Genomic DNA, 16,873 nt, shown 5'->3' on the forward strand with positions numbered 1-16,873 from the left:
AGCTGAGATAACAGGGAATATCTGGAGGTAAGAATTGCCTCACTCATTGATTACGTTATGTGTATATGTTAAAGGAACAGTAGTGATTGAGGACTGTGCCAAACAGTGTATTGCAATATGAAAACCAAGAACAATAAATTGTGGGACAGACTGTGTGTTATTTTGAGATACTTGGGAAAGCAACCAGGATAGATCTGATCTCTTCCAGCATATGCTTGAATAAAATCTTTGCTTACTTGAAGACTCGAGAGTGGTCTTTTCACCACAACAGTGCCCCGAGAGTGGTCTTTTCAGCACAACAGTGCCATCAGCAAATTTAGCAACCAACACTATTTTTCTTTTACAAAACCATGTTGACTCTACCTGACTCTGGAAAGGTCCCATCAGATTGGAACTGACCGCATGTTTCTATCTGATGGAACCTTTCCAGAATCTAGGGAATTTCGGAAAATTAAAAGCAATGCCCCTACTTTCTCAGCAGCTACTTCTATTAAGACCCTAGGGTGAAGTCCATCAGAGCCTGGGAGCTTGTCAGCTTTTAGTTACAATAATTTTCTCAATATTCTTTCCCTGGTTATGGTAATTGCTAAAGTTCCTCGGTCTCCTTCACCTATTGATGCACATTTATTTCTGAGATGTTAGTTCTATCCTCTACAGTGAAGACAGATACAAAATATCTGTTCACCTCATCCGCCATTTCCTTATTTTCTATTATTCATTCCATAGACACTCTCTGTAGAGGACCAACATTTGTTTTCCTTTTTACATACCTGTAGAAACTCAATCTAGCTAGCTTTCTTTTGTACTCTAATTTTTTTGTCTTTTTTTAGCCATTCTTTACTGTTTTTAATATTCTGTCCAAACTTCTAACCTAATCTTTGAAAGAAAAAGTGTACATTTCTAAGTTCCTCAGTTAGCTATAGATGATACGTCCTTGCCCTGCAGTCTTTCTTTCTCACTGGAATGTATCTTTGTGGAGTGTTACAAATATCTACCATTCCATCTCTACTGGCTTATCCATTAACCTAATTTTCCAGCTCACTTTAGCCAGTTCTATCTTCATAGGATGTGGGCATTGCTGATTGCTCATCCTCAATTGCCCTTGTTCAAAGGGCATTGAAGAGTCAACCACATTGCTGTGGGTATGGAGTCACAAGTAGGCCAGGCCAGGCAAGGACAGCAGATTTCCATTCCTAAAGGACATTAGTGAACCAGAATCTAGGGAATTTTGGATTTCCGACAATGGTTTCATGGTCATCATTAGACTTTGTTTTATTGAATTCAAATTCCACCATCTGCCATGGCAGAATTCAAACCCAGGTCCCCAAAGCATTACCCTGGGTCTCTAGATTACTAGTCCAGCGATAATACCACTCTCCCGTCTCCCCCGGTGTCCTTATTAATAATTGCACTTATTTAAGTCCAAAACACTAGTCTTAGACCCACCCTCCCCCCAAACTTAATGCAAAATGTAATTTTTTTATGATCACTGCTACCTCAGGGGCACCTTTATTAGAAGGTCATTAATTAATCCTGTCTAGTTGCACATTACCAGATCTAGAATTGTCTGCTCTCTGATTGGCTCTAGCACATGCTGCTCTAAGAAAATGGCCCGAAAACACTCTATGAAGAGATCCATTTTGCTTCATTCGGATCAACTTGAGTTGTGCAGCCATTCATGGGTGGTGTAAAGAACAGTTTTCTTATTTTTCTTGGGCTGTGACTTCAAGGTTTGACTGTGGCTTTAAAGCCTACAGTGGCTACAACTTTTGAAAAAAGTTCCCTGAAGTAGGAAGAGAAAATCTACAATGCTGCTATTTCTTTGAACAGCATGTGCCAGAGTGGACAATGGTGCCGGAAAGGACATGGTTTAAGAGAGAACTTTCTAGCAACGGTGTTTGATTAGCTGCTGCCCAGGTAACCAGGGTTTTGTGATGTCAGTAGCCAGTAGGATCCTAACCTGCCAAGAGGAAAGGCCTAAAAACCACTCTCTCCTGTCCTTTTGGTAAAACTCCAATAATTCTGCATAGTAATTGGCTGTCTATTTCTCACATTTCCATATCCTGTTTTTTTTTTGAGAAACCCCTGTCAAGAGAAAAGGGGAGAACTCACTAGTAGAGACATTAAGAGCAGGTTTTCAACTAGTAAGCTACAGACTGGAAGTTCTGAAAGATCACCTCGTGTTAGCAGTACAAGTCAAGGAACTTGGAAGACTTCAAGCAAAGTCAACTCATCTAACCCTGTACTCCGGGTTGGTGTTATCAAATTGTTTTTACCTCACCCTTAAAATCCTTGTTCTGTGTGTCTTATGTGTGTTTTGTGTGTAGGGGTTTAAAAGGCGTAGAGTAAGTTATAAAGTTAAGAGTTAGCAGTTCAAATTTCTTTCTTTTGTCATTGGTTAAAAACAATTTGTTTAATAAAGTCATTTACTTGTTAAGTTTACAAACCTGGTGCTTGTATTCTGTTAATCTAAATTAAACTAAATTACACATTTAGGTAAAATTGGGGCAGTTTGATGGTCTGAATAAACTTTCTCACATTTGTCACGGCTCAGGCAGCAGTGGTGCTTGATACTACAGCGCGCTATCCTTAGTGAGTCATGACAGTGGTCCCTTTCGCTGTTGTAAACAGCATTATTTTAATATTCAATTTGATATTAATCAATCAATCAGATACAACAAATATGAGGTGCAAAATCCTATTCTTTGCAGCAGGATAAATCCCATTCAGGAATAATAAACACAAAAGGTCAGAGTTGTGAATGCCTTGTCCAGGAAATGGTATCTTAAAAAGAAATTGAAATAGTCCTGACTGCTTAAGACTGTTGGAGATTACATTAGAGTTTCTCTGAGTTTTTTTGGAATTGGAAGAAAAGAACGAGAGAAGCAGCAACTGCTCAGACAGTAACTTTCTTTTCCAATCCAGCTAAAATAAACGTGAAGGAAAATTCTCCTCTAACGGCTGTTAAGGGTCTTATGTAAGATGAATTCGTGCAGTCTCGTGCATTTCCCAGGGACAGTCAGAATATTATTAGTAGAGATTCAGCCATCACTCCTTTCTCCTTTGGAACTCCCATCTATTTTCACACAAAGTTTGAAGTGCACATTTAATATCACTTGTTGAATCATACATGAGGACACTGGAATTCTAACTATTGACAACCAGATGATGATAAGAGACAATATTTTGTTACGTTTTTATTTTGAAGACCTAATGGCAAAGTTAGCACTGCAGTTTTTGCAGTTGCAAGTGCATCTATGGCTTGATTAACAGTCACTCGCGGCTCAGTCCAAAATTCTAGGCATTTACTTCAAAGTTAGATGTGTTTTACATAATTTTATTTATAGGGTCCAATAATAACAATTAACAACATTTAATACTCTAATACATTCCATTGAAGAAACCAGAGAAAGCGAAAAGATCCTAATAAGTTTAAAAGAAACATGCAGCACTTTCAGAACCAGAACATTAAAAAAAATAGTATGAGCATAACAAACAACAGGGTGCTAAATGAATGTTGCACTTCAGAATTTATTTTATTATTTTGCCTTTTTGTAAAAAGCACTCTCATGACTTTGGAAAAGATTAGGAGAAAGAGTAAATTTAATATTTTAATGTCAAACAAAAGCAGCATTAAATATAGCAGATGGGATAAAGTTAGTAATTTGGGTAAAATCGTAATTTTTAGTAAATCTCTAGTTACTATGTTCCATTTAGTGTCGAAAATGAACATTAAAGAGTATGAATCGAAGAATTGCAGGGAGTTTTCAGTGCCCAAACCAACATTCCTTGCTTAACAGGCTAGCTGATCATTCTGAATATTGCTTTATGTGGGATTGTGCTGCATGCAAAATGGCCACCATGCTAACCTACGCAAAGAAATTTATAGAATGTTACAGCACAGAAACAAGCCATTTGACTTATAAATGTTTTTTTGTCTCCACTGCAACCAAGTTTAACCCCGTAAACTTGAAAAATTCTCTTTCAAACAACTATCTAACTAACTTCTGAAAAATCTGTTTCAATTATGTTGTGAAATAAATTAAATGCTACATAAATGCTATGTTTTAAAGCTAGACCGATAGTATAGAGAACCAAAGTATTTTTACAGTGTAGCACAATATTGAGGGCTGAAATACTTACACATTACGGCATGAAAAGGGCTTATAGAAGCCTACTTCCTTTCCACTGAAGGTGTTCACAACCCCACTATAATTTCTGCAGGTGATATTTGGAGCTGGCATACAAGGAACTAGAAACAAAATGAAAGACATTAACTAAATTATGGAAAGTTTTACTTTATATTCGTGAACAGAGCAGATATGTTAAATTGTGTAATTTAGTTTTTCCACATGTAGCTATTATGCATATAGTAATGCCTCTGAAAACTAATATGAATGCAGCTTTTGGAACTGAGTGCATACCTGGGAGTTTGGTGGGTGGGGAGTTTAGTGAGGAGGGTAAGCTGGTGTTCCATTCCTTTTGCTTTTTCTACCTTTTTCACCCGAGTTTCCCACATTTGATCCTTGGCCCCAACTATTTAATTTGAAACCCTTTCTACTTCCCTAATTATGCAACTTGCTAGAACACTGGTCCCAGCAGGGATCAGGTGCAGGCCATCCCAATGGTACAGCTCCCACTTTTCCCAGTACTGGTGCCAGTGCCCCATGAACCAGAACCCAATTCTCTCACACCAGTCCTTGAGCCATGTATTCACTTCTCTAATTTTATGTACCCTGTTGTCCTCATATTCTCTATGCAGAACCTATGCAGAATTGGTTCTTACTCTACTACAGGAAAAGGAGCTAGCTGTTTGGTTAGTATCTGGTAAGTGGTTAAGGTCTATTCCAGTCCTAAGGTTTAAAATAGGATATGAACTACTAGAAGGGGGGAATAGAATGGGTGACTTTTTTTGATGTTTCATTTTTCAGGGGGAAGGTTACCTGGATGCTTTGTCCCAGGAGGTGGTCACACCACTTAGGATAGGGATTTGGTCAGGGGCAAGAGGGCATGACTGCAAGTGAGGTAGGTAAGGGGATCCAGAGGGCAGACATGCAGGCACCTCAACTTTGCAACTGTCCAATAGGTTTGAGCTTCTCTCAGCTTGTTTGGATGAAGGGGTGGGGGTTGCAGGGTGGATGGGCAAACTGACCATAGCACTGTGGTACGGGAAGCCATTAAAGTGGGAGGAGCAAAAAGAAAATGTATAATAGTAAGGGAGACTATAGTGAGGGGATTGACAATGTTCTCTGCAGCAAACAGTGAGAGTCCTGACGGCTGTGTTGCCTGTCTGCTGCCAGGGTTTCAGACATCTGCTCAGGGCTGGAGAGGAACTTGCAGTGGGAAGGGGAGGATCCAGTTGTCATGGTCCATGTAGATTCCAATGACATAGGTAGAACTAGGAAAGAGGTTCTGAATAGAGGGCATGTGCAGAACAGGGTACATAAAGTTAGAGAGGTGAATACATAACTCAAGGACTGGTGTGGCAGAACTGGGTTCTGGTTCGTGTCGCACTGGCACCAGTACTGGGGAAAGTGGGAGCTATACCATTGGGACAGTCTACACCTGAATCGTGCTGGGACTAGTGTTCTAGCAAGTTGCATAACTAGGGAAGTAGAGGGTATTTTAAACCAAATAGTCGGGGCAAGGGATCAAATGTGGGAAGGTTTGGTAGATTGTGTAGCAAAAAGGCAAGATAAAAAGCTATTAATATGGGAAATGATACGCAGACCATGAAAGAAAGAGACAGAGAGTACAGGAAGTACAACTCTAAGAGTAAATCATCATTTAAGGGTGGAGGCAAGAAAAATAATAAAAGGACAAAACTAAAGGCTCTGTATCTGAATGCACATACCATTTGAAACAAAACGGATGAACTGATCGCACACATAGAAATAAAAAGTACAATCTGATAGCCATTACAGAGACATACTGCTGGATGACCTGAACATTACATGACATTTAGGAAGGACAGAAAGCTAGGAAAAGGTGGAGAGATAGCTTTGTTAATTAATGATGGTATAAGCACATTAGAGAGGGATGACCTAAGTTCAGGAAACCAGAATGTAGAAACGATTTGGGTAGAGATTATAAAAGCAAGAAGTCAGTTGTGGGAATGGTGTACAGGTCCCCTAATGGTAACCACGTAACTCTTTTGAGTTAAAACAATTAATGGTAACCACATAGGAGGTCAGGGTACAAAGGGAGAAATAATGGGAGCTTGTCAGGAAGATATGGTGATAATCATGGGGGATTTTAATCTGCATATAGACTGGGAAAATCAGATGGGCACACTTAGGGTAGCCTAGATGAGGAATTCATGGAAAGCTTTTGGGATAGTTTCTTAGAACAGTACGTTCTAGCACCAACCAGAGAGTAGGCTATACTAGACCTAGTGTTGTGCAACGATATAGGATTAATTAACCTCGTAGTGAAGGCGTCCCTAGGTAGCGATCATAATATGATTGAATTTTACATTCAGTTTGAGGGAGGAGAAGAGTGGGTCCAAGTCTAGTATTTGAAATTTAAATAAGGGCAATTATGAGGGCTGAAAGCAGACCTAGCTAAAGTGAACTGACAAATTAGTTTGAAATAGGTCAATAGGGATGCAGTGGCCGACATTTAAGGGAGATTTCAAAAGTCACATTCCAAGCAGAAAGAAAAATTCCAAACAGAGAACCCATCATCCGTGGTTAACTAAAAAAAAATTAAAGATAGTATTAAAGTTAAAGAGAAAGCAAATAATTGCTCAAAGCAGGTTAGAAGATTGGACAGAATATAAAAAAACAGCAAAGAATGACAAAAGATTGATAAGCAATATGACCATAGCAGATGCTAATTGCTGAGTAAACCAAATCCCAGAGGGAAACTTAGCTTACGGGCCATACCCTTTTTTTGTATTCTGAAGACGAGAAGAAAACACTGATCTCAGCAGCAAGAAGTCCAGTAATACTTTTGAGATTTTAAAAACTAAAAGTAAAAGTTTTATTAACAAGAAGAAAACTTATGCAAACAAGATTACGGTTACATAGTTAAAATTAGTCTTACAAAACGTTCCCCCAAATGATTTCCTACTTGGTCAGACCCAGAAGTAAATACCTTCCAGGCAACACTCCCTTACTATAAAAATCCAGTAATATTACCCAAGGCAAAACTGCTGCAGCCTTACTACACGACCTCAAACTCTCTTCCACTCTGCTTTGGAAATCCAAGGCTTGAGAACAATATTGCTTTTTGCAGCCCAAGACTTTTCTGGCTTTACTGGATGGCTGATTTTAAACTGCTCCCAGGCTTGAGCTGTACCCAGGAGATCTTCCTCACACAGCCAAGCACCAACAGCCACCGGCCAGCTCTCCATAATAACTCTAAAATTCCTTTTCTCGCCATCATCTCAGGTTCTATTGTTCTCATACCTCTTTGAAACTCAAATCCTTCCAAATATAAAATCTTCCATGTTTCTATTTCAGGTCAATAAAATAAAAACCCTCTTCCGTTTACCCATGGATCTCCTTAGGATGCAAAAAATGTTTGTCACTTCTGGCTTCCCTTTGATACACAAACAAACTCTCAACATATCAAAAATGCAAATGTTAGATCTAACCTATTTACTTGTACCTCAAACCCACCATAATTTTTCATTACAAATGCATACCAACACCTCTATCCTTTCATTTTTTAACCTCCGAGATAATCCGTCTCCAGTGACTTTCCCCAGCTTAATCAAATAATGTATACACACACACACAGCCTTCTTCACAGAATAACACAATAGTCCCCAAAAACATTTACAAAAAATCCATTCTCACTTCAGGAAGGAAAAATTAGAGTACAAGAGAAAGCTAACCAGAAATATAAAGACAGATAGTAAGAATTTCTGTAGATATTTAAAAAAGAAAAGTTAACAAATTGAGTGTTGGTCCTATAGAAACTGAGTGGAGAATTGATAATGGAAAATAGGGAAATGGTAGATAGATTGAATCGGTATTTTGCAACAGTCCTTCCTATAGATGATACAAATAACATCCTAGAAATAGCTGTAAATCAGGAATTGAGGGGAGGGATGAACTTGGGAAAATTACATTCACCAGGGAAGTGGTACTGAGCAAATTGTTGGAGCTGTGGGCTGACAAGTTCGTGGGTCCTGATGGATTTCATCCTAGGGTCTTTGAATAAATGGCTAGTGAGATAGTTGATGCGATGCTTTAAATTTTCCAAAATTCACCAGATTCGGGAAGGTTCCATTAGGTTGGAAAATAGCAAATATAATTCAAAATGTATTCAAAAAGGGAAGGAGACAGAAAATTGGAAACTACAGGCCAGTGAGCATAACATATTTCATAGGGAAAATACTAGAAGCTATTATTCAAGATGTTATGGCAGGGCACTTGGAAAAATTCAGGGTAATCAGGCAGAATCAACATGGTTTTGTGAGAGGGAAATCAGGTTTAAGCAAATTATGGGAGTGCTTTGAAGAAGTAACATATGCTGTGGATAAAGGGGGGGACCAGTGGATGTTCTCATAGAAGCATAGAAAATAGTAGCAGGAGTAGGCTATTCAGCTCTTCGAGCCTGCTCCGCCATTCGTCATGATCATGGCTAATCATCCAACTCAAAAGCCTGCCCCCACCTTCTCCCCATATCCTTTGATCCCTTTCGCCCCAAGAGCTATATCTAACTCCTTCTTGAAATCATACAATATTTTGGCCTCAGTTACTTTCTGTGGTAGCGAATTCCACAGGCTCACTGCTCTCTGGGTGAAGAAAGTTCTCCTCATCTCAGTCCTAAATGGTCTACCCCGTATCCTCAGACTGTGACCCCTAGTTCTGGACGCCCCCACCATCAGGAACATCCTTCCTGCATCTACCATGTCTAGTCCTGTTAGAATTTTATAGGTTTCTATGAAATCCCCCCTGCCCCAAATCTTCTGAACTCCAGCAAATATAATCCTAACCGACTCAAGCTCTCCTCATATGTCAGTCCCACCATCCCAGGAATCAGTCGGTTAAATCTTCGCTGCACTCCCTCAATAGCAAGAACATCCTTCCTCAAATAAGGAGTCCAAAACTGCACACAATATTTCAGGTGTAGTCTCACCAAGACCCTGTATAATTGCAGCAAGATATCCCTGCTCCTGTACACTTATCTTCTAGCTCTGAAGGCCAACATGCCATTTGCCTTCTTTACCGCCTGCTACACCTGCATGCTTACCTTTAGCAGCTGGTGTATGAGGACACTCAGGTCTCGCTGTATGTCCCCCTCTCTCAATTTATACTCATCGTGTAGGGGGTAAAATATTAGCATGAATAAAAGATTGGCTAGCTAACAGGAGTAGACATAAATCAGTCTTTTTCTGGTTGGGAAGATGTAATGAGTGGTGTGCTACAGATATCAGTGCTGGGGCCTCATCTTTTATATAAATGGCTTGGATGGAGGGACTGGAGGTATGGTTGCTAAATCTGCGGATGACACAAAGATAGCTATGATAATAAGATGTGCAGAGGACACAAGAAGGCTACAAAGGGATATAGATAGGTTAAGTGAGTGGGTAAGGACCTGGGAAATGGAGTATAACATGGGTAAATGTGAAATTGTCCATTTTGGCAGGGAAAAAAAGCATATTATCTAAATGGTGAGAGACTGTGGGGCTGAGATGCAGAGGGATCTAGGTGTCTAGGAGGGCATTGGTGAGAGCACATCTGGAGTACTGTGTACAGTATTGGTCTCCTTACTTAAGGAAGGATGTAACTACATTGGAAGCAGTTCAGAGAACATTTACTGGACTAATACCTGGATTTTGCAGGTTGCCTTATAAGGAAAGGTTGGAGAGGCTAGGCTTGTATCCACTGGAGTTTAGAACAGTAAGAGGTGTCTTGATTGAAACATATAAGATCCTGAGGGGTCTTGACAGGGTGGAGTTGGAGAGGATGTTTCCTCTTGTGGGAGAATCTAGTACTAGGGGCCACTGTTTAAAAATAAGGGGTTGCTTATTGGGACAGAGACAAGGAGAAATGTTTTCTTTCAGAGGGTTGAGAGACTTGGAACTATCATCCTCAAATGGCGGTGGAAGCAGAGTCTTTGAATATTTTTAAGGCAGAGCTAGATAGATTCTTGATAAGCAGGGATGTGAAAGATTACTGGGGGTAGGTGGAATGTGAAGTTAAGGTTAAAATCAGATCAACCATAATCTTATTAAATGGTGAAGCAGGTGCGAAGGGCTGAGTGAGCTACTCCTGTTCCTTATTCGAATGTTCATATTTAAATGTTGCTTTATATATTGCACTTCAACACCTAATCGTCATGTGCTGGTGCATGGTGCATGATCACAATGGAGACTGATGAGATTCATGTTGTAAAATCTCAATGTAAATTTGTTCATTGTATCCAACTTCAAATCCAGGAAAAAAAGTTTCTCAACCAATTACTTCTATACTTAGAATATTTCATTGAAACAGCTACAATTTCCAGAAAAATATGATGAGCAAAGAAACTTAATGGGCAATTTGGGAAAAATATGACATCAGTTCCCCACTGACATCATTACATGAGTTATTGAGAAGGCAGGTCATGTTAATATCCATTCTACATCAGGGTCATTTCCCTGCTGAAAATGTTTCACAATGAGCGGCTAAAGGTACAAGATTGAATGTAAGAGATGTAGAACAAAGGTCAATAGAAACTTTTTTTTTCAAATATAGTTCAAAGATCAAAGATTCACTTCCAGCATTAGCAATGGAGGAAGAAACTAACTAAACATTCAGGATTAGATTGGATTGGGTGAATGAAGGAAGTGGTTGAAAAAATATGGGAACCATTTCCTTTAGTGGAGGATAAATGCAAACGTAGACTTGTGAGGCTTAATGACCCATTTTCATGTGGCAAGTTCTATACATTTCCATTTATGAGTTACTAAGAGTGCACTGCATAATACTATCAAGAACTATGAATTAGTGGTAAAGCATCAGAAAAGCATACAATTCAATTGATATACAAGCTAATGTGCTGCTATGAGATTATAGAATTTACAACAAAGGTATAGCTTGGGAAAAACAATGATGGGAAGTAACAGGATGGTGTGAAATGGGTGGGGCCTTTCATTTCTAGTTCACAATTTGTTCAAGCAACTAGGTATCACAAAGCTTTAGGTATGGTTATATCCAACAGTAAGGGAGCTTTATAAATTTTAGATTGAAATAAAGATCGAGTCACATACATGGAAATAAGCCAGGAGCTGAAATATCAAACATTTTTTTTTAAATTAGATATGCTAAAAACATAAGGAATTATCATAATGGAGAAATCTGACATTGTCCAAGTATAAAATTAGATTTTCTGGGCCAGGAAGGTTGCTCATATGTAATTATGACTTAGTGGGCCATTAAAAAAAGTGACGCTTGTCATGTTCAGCATAGGCATGAAGATGTTACAAATTTTAAAGCTTTGTTTTTCAAAATTGGATGCAGCTTAATATGGCTGCAGTATATCATGTGACATCTGAAGTGCTATACAATGGATTCTGCAGCCAATATGTGATTAAATATGGACCTGAGTGAAGAAATTTCACATCCAATTGTGAGGTTCACACATCTCATTGTTTAAGAGTGGACCAAAAACCTCCAGACAATAAGGTTTGCAGACAACTCATTTCTGTGTTACACCAGGGACGTGGAAACTCCATGGGTGTAGGCAAAAATGAAATGGATCACTTCAACCTTTCTTTGTACTGTGATGGCTCCACATCCAAACACAAGTAACTTGGATGTCTCAAACTTTCAAAGTGTGAAAAGCCATAGCACAGGATGTTCACCAATCCAACACATTTACAAAAGGACTTTGGACTTGAAACAGGTCACATGCGTAAGGCAGCCATGTTTGTTACCTACTTTTAAAAATAACAGCAAAAGCTTTCTGAAACAAATACCATCAGAAACACTATCTAAGCCATCAAACCAGTTGCAAGACAACCATGCAGCCAAGATAATATACAGCAATGCCTTGAAAGTGGGAGAAGGGCTCTTCACCCTAACCTGTTCCAACTTCAGGTCCACCTGTAAGCCGAACTCCTGCAATTCACTTACAAGAAGCCTTGCAGCTTCTAAGAATCTTCTGCTTTTACAAGACCTCCGCTCTAGCTAAAGCATAAGTTCATCCAAGAAACTACCGGCCTGCTTTGAAAGAGACTGAAACAATTTCAGATTGTAATCATATTGTTTTTTACTTCATCTGTATCTAATCTTTGTGTATGTGATAGTGTGTGGGAGGCACCACATTTCAAAACTCTGGGGTAAGTGTGTGATAATAAATATTTCTTTTTATTTTTAAATTCACAAAACCTTGCTGCTGGAATCATTTAAATTGGAACAACTATTCTGAAGGTAAGAAAACACTAACCTCACACATTAAAACACTTTGATCACGGACACAATAAAACACACAAATTCTGTCCGTGACATACTTCATTCAAAGCATATTTTTTTACAGGATTTTTTTTAAAACAGCAACATTACAGCATAAAAGGGTACATTCATGTCAGTTTAAATGTCTAAATATTGCCATCTGCAAGAACTTCCAAAAGCACCATGAAGAAGCATGGACTCCCTGATGTCAACTCTCGATTTCCACATTTAACTGTACATTTGCAGGTGACAGTTGTTGCTATCAATTTCACAGTTGTACTGTCTGTGAAACTATCAGTGACCACTGATAGTTTCACAGTCATTACAAACTCAAAATCCAGGGCATTGACTTCATTTATTATTGACAAAACAAACAGAAACTCCTGGAAACACTCAACAGGTTTTACAACATCTGTGAAGATAGAAACAGAGATAGTGTTTCAGGTTGATGACTGACAAGGTTAACTTGGATTCTAGCTCCACAGATGCTGCCACCCCAGTTGAATATTTCCATAATTTTCTGTTTTCAGATTTCTACCATCTGCAGTACTTTTCTCTTGTATTATCACCTCTAGTTGTACAAATCTGCTTAATGGGTAATGGGTTTATCCAATAGAAGGCAGATAATGAATCTCAGATGCTCTTCCATAGCAGGGAAGGCAAGCCCAAGCTGTTCTTACACATCTCAGAAGGGAGACAGGTTATACAGCCAAAAGCAAGGAAACAAGTAATTCACCCTTGAACTGAGAACCATCATATAACTGGCAAGAAAATACCACGTACCAAAAGCCGTTTCATTTGTGCAATTTTCTGGCTCTTGTGTTACATCATTTATCTTGGGAGTATCGCAGATATATGTATGGAAACAACTATTAAGGAATCATTTCTTAAATTATATATTTTCAAGGGCCCATATATTTAGTGTTTATCATTAATATTGAAAGCCAGTAACAGTATTAGGAGGGTATAAACAGTGCACAGCAAGTTTTCAAATATTTCCATGGTTTTATAAATAGTTAATTTATTGTAACATGGAAGTTATCTAAATCTCAAAAAAGTGTCCCAAATATATCCCCACTGAAACCACCGGTTTCAATATATCAAACTTGACGTATTAATAAAACTGGGCATATACAGTTGTGTTACAAATGCGTAGGTGAATGTCAGAAGAACTTACATGATCAACGCTACTCTCCCCACCACTTAGTGGTTGTATTGTAAAGAAAGGAACAAAATGCTTTTTATCCACATACAGTATATATAATTAACAGCTTCACATTAATGTAATATACGTTATACCAATATATATCTAACAGTTCGATCCCCTTTGTTTTCAGTTAAATCCTCATGTTGCTTTAAAGTGACAAGTGTCACTTCAAAAAAATATGCATCAATCTCACCACTGCCGGTCCTGCGGTGTTGGCCCTGAATTTTGATCCCTAATTACTGTCCTCTACTGTCCTGTATCTAAAACACTGGCTCAAATGCTCGATTACTTTTAGCTGTCTCGTCAACCAGTTTATCTGATGATAGACAAATAACATAGAGTAAAGGATATTGCCCGAGTCGCAGCTCGTCGCATTTATCAACATCAACAGAAGCAGCTTTTAAAAAACAAAGACACAGAAGCAGTAGGAAGAGCCGTAGCTCCAACCGGTCCCTGGGCAGCGCCATCTTGGAATCTGATCACGTGCCAGTGGTGTTTATAGTACAGGAAACAGGACAGGAGGTGTGTCCATCACTTGTCACTCAACACAAATACAACGCAAACAGCACAAAGTACAATACCGAAACACAAACTGCATAAAACAACAACGAATTGTGCACAAATGCAACTGTGCACATATAATACTGAAATAAATAATACTGGTACCGAAAAAATTCTACCAAATGTCAGATTTATACGAATATAATTCTGGTACCCAAAACGTCTATTCAAGCACAATATAGGTATACAAATATAATACTGGAACTAACAATTTTAATATACATCCGCAGAATTGGTAACCCCAAATTGTACAAAAATAAAATGTGAATATACATGTGTGACACTGTTACTCAAATATTGTACACAAGTACTGATAGATAAATATAATGCTGCCACGTATAGGTGCCCATAAATACATTACAAATATACAATGTTTTGCATTTACATACTGTTCTTAATGTAGTAAAATATACTTCATTGAGAAATACAGTATTGCTACATAAATAATGCATACTGATATACAAATATGATATGCACCCGAAATATCCAACAATAAAAGTCAGTCAAGCTTTTAGCAGAAAGCTGTGACAAGAGGTTTTCATCAGCCTCAGGAGAATGCAAGAGGGTAGTTCGGAATTATTTTCTTTAAGTCGAACATGGGTACTTATTGAGGTGGCAAACTAACATATTGATCATATTGTATTATTATATTAAGACAGTGAAATACTGATTAAATTAAGTGAGTCTGACTGTAACTGTTGCCTCATAATTCTATTTGCTATGAAATAAAATAACAACAACTAATTCTGAAGGTATTGCAATTGCAGAGGGACCGAGGGATATATTTTCACAAATCATTGAAGGTGGCAGAGCAGGATGAGAAGGTGGTTAATAAAGTATATGGGATCCTGAGCTTTATAAATAGGAGCATAGGGCATAATTTTACGGCAGCAGGATTTTACGTTCCCGCCGAAGCCAATAAGGTTTAGAATGTCCGGCCGCATTTTCCGGTCCCGTCCCAGCCAAAACAGGGCCATAAAATTCTGCCCATAGAGTACAAAAGCAAGAAAGTTATGAAAAGCTTGTGTAAAACATTAGTTCAGCCTCAACTGGAGTACAATGTCTAGTGCTGGGCACCACACTTTAGGAAATATGAAAATATTCAAGAGGATGCAGAAAGGATTCATGAGAATGGCTCTAGGGATGAGGAACTTTGGTTATATGGATAGACTGGAGAAGCAGGAACTGCTTTCCTTGAAGAAGAGGAGACTTAATAGAGGCGTACAAAATGATGGGAAGTTTGGAAAGAGTAGATAGGGAGAAGCTGTTCATGTTGGTGGGAGGATAGAGAACCTGAGGATACTGATTTAAGGTGGTTGATAAAAGAAGCAATGGTGAAATGGGGAAAAATTTTGTATGCTGCAAGTGTTTAGGATCTGGAATGCGTAGTCTGAGAGTGTAGTGGAAGTAGATTCAATCATGACCTTCCAAATGGATTTGGATATTTAGCTGAAGAGAAGAAATTTTGTAGGGCTACTGAGAACAGGCAGGGTACTGGGGTAAGGCAAGTTGCACACGCAGACAGCCAGCACAGACACAAGGGCCAAATGGCCTCCCTCTATGCTTTAACCATTCTATGATACTGAATAATATTTAGCCTCATCTTGTCAAATGTTTCCTTGTCATGCCTTCAAAATAAATTGAGGCACATGTGGGGTTACCCTATGGAAGATATGAGTATCCAGTTCAGATCACAAAAGGGTATAATTACTGCAATCCTGTGTCACACGACAAAAGAGTAGATATTAGGCTGGGCAAGTGAACGTCAGAAAACAAAGGGCTTTAGATTCACTTGCAGAACCAAATTCTTCTTATCGTGTCCACGACCAGTCTATACATGGCCCAGCCAGAACTGGACACATTTTTGTGCCTTGTTGTTGAATTTGACAAGATCTGCAACAGTGCAGATAGGCATTGCAGGAGATGTTGCATAGTCTGTGGCTCAGTTCCACATTCACAAGTTGTCAGGCTGGTTGTATATCCCCATTTGCTTAGTGACACTTTTGAACGACCTACACCAGTCCTAAGTCTGTTAAGGCACTTCCAGGTTGCCCAGTTGCAATTAGCTCCTGGGGGAAGGCTTTCATCTGGTAGAATTTCCATCGCTGGGGGTTGTTCGAGACTGGCGAGCCGGTCTTTCCACAAAGCAATGCGAGCTTCAGATGGGTTTGATTGTAATGGAACAACACTGTTCATGAAGCTCTTCCTTGACTTTAGGCAGCTAAGTGTAGGTGTATGACCATGTAGAGGGTGCCTCTCATCGGATGTTTGACAGGGTCGCTTTTTCTTGCTGGCTACTGTTCTTCTTATATCAGGGGGACCGATACCCGCCAGGAAATATAGGCTGTTGGTGTTTGTTAGTTTTAAACAACCTGTGATAAATCGGCAGCTTGCATTCAGAATGGCATCCATCTTCTTAGCATGAGGAGATCTTTCCTATGCAGGGCAGGCGTATTCGGCAGTGGAATAAGGTAGAAGCGTTCACGTCGCGGCCCTGTTTCAACCAATTCTAGAACCACCACGCACAGCAAGTAGTGCAGCACCAAATGACAACATTGAAACTAAGAAATCAGCCTCAACTTGTACCAAGGCAATCTTGCTTTGATGTGCATGGGAGATTTATATACAGTACACTTACTGATTTTAATATATATGTGACACACAATTCCAAAAGTTTTGATATTATTGCATTACAGCATTAGCTTGCAGATTT

The 16,873-nt window shown here is 39.0% G+C and overlaps 1 protein-coding gene across 3 annotated transcripts in view; it reads right to left on the reverse strand.

Moving 5' to 3' along the window:
• Positions 1–14,083, reverse strand: part of tm2d1 (TM2 domain containing 1) — a 128,060-nt gene extending 113,977 nt beyond the window's left edge. For all 3 annotated transcript variants that reach the window (XM_041208062.1, XM_041208060.1, XM_041208061.1), the window contains exons 1-3: positions 13,951–14,083; positions 13,176–13,249; positions 4,144–4,252 (exon numbers count right to left, since the gene is read on the reverse strand). In XM_041208062.1, coding sequence (XP_041063996.1) covers positions 4,144–4,252; positions 13,176–13,249; positions 13,951–14,066 — 299 coding nt within the window. In that variant the 5' untranslated portion in view covers positions 14,067–14,083. The remainder of the gene's footprint in view (positions 1–4,143; positions 4,253–13,175; positions 13,250–13,950) is intronic.
• Positions 14,084–16,873: the final 2,790 nt, after the last annotated feature.

This window comes from Carcharodon carcharias, chromosome 16, assembly GCF_017639515.1.
Source record: "Carcharodon carcharias isolate sCarCar2 chromosome 16, sCarCar2.pri, whole genome shotgun sequence".
Taxonomy (NCBI): domain Eukaryota; kingdom Metazoa; phylum Chordata; class Chondrichthyes; order Lamniformes; family Lamnidae; genus Carcharodon; species Carcharodon carcharias.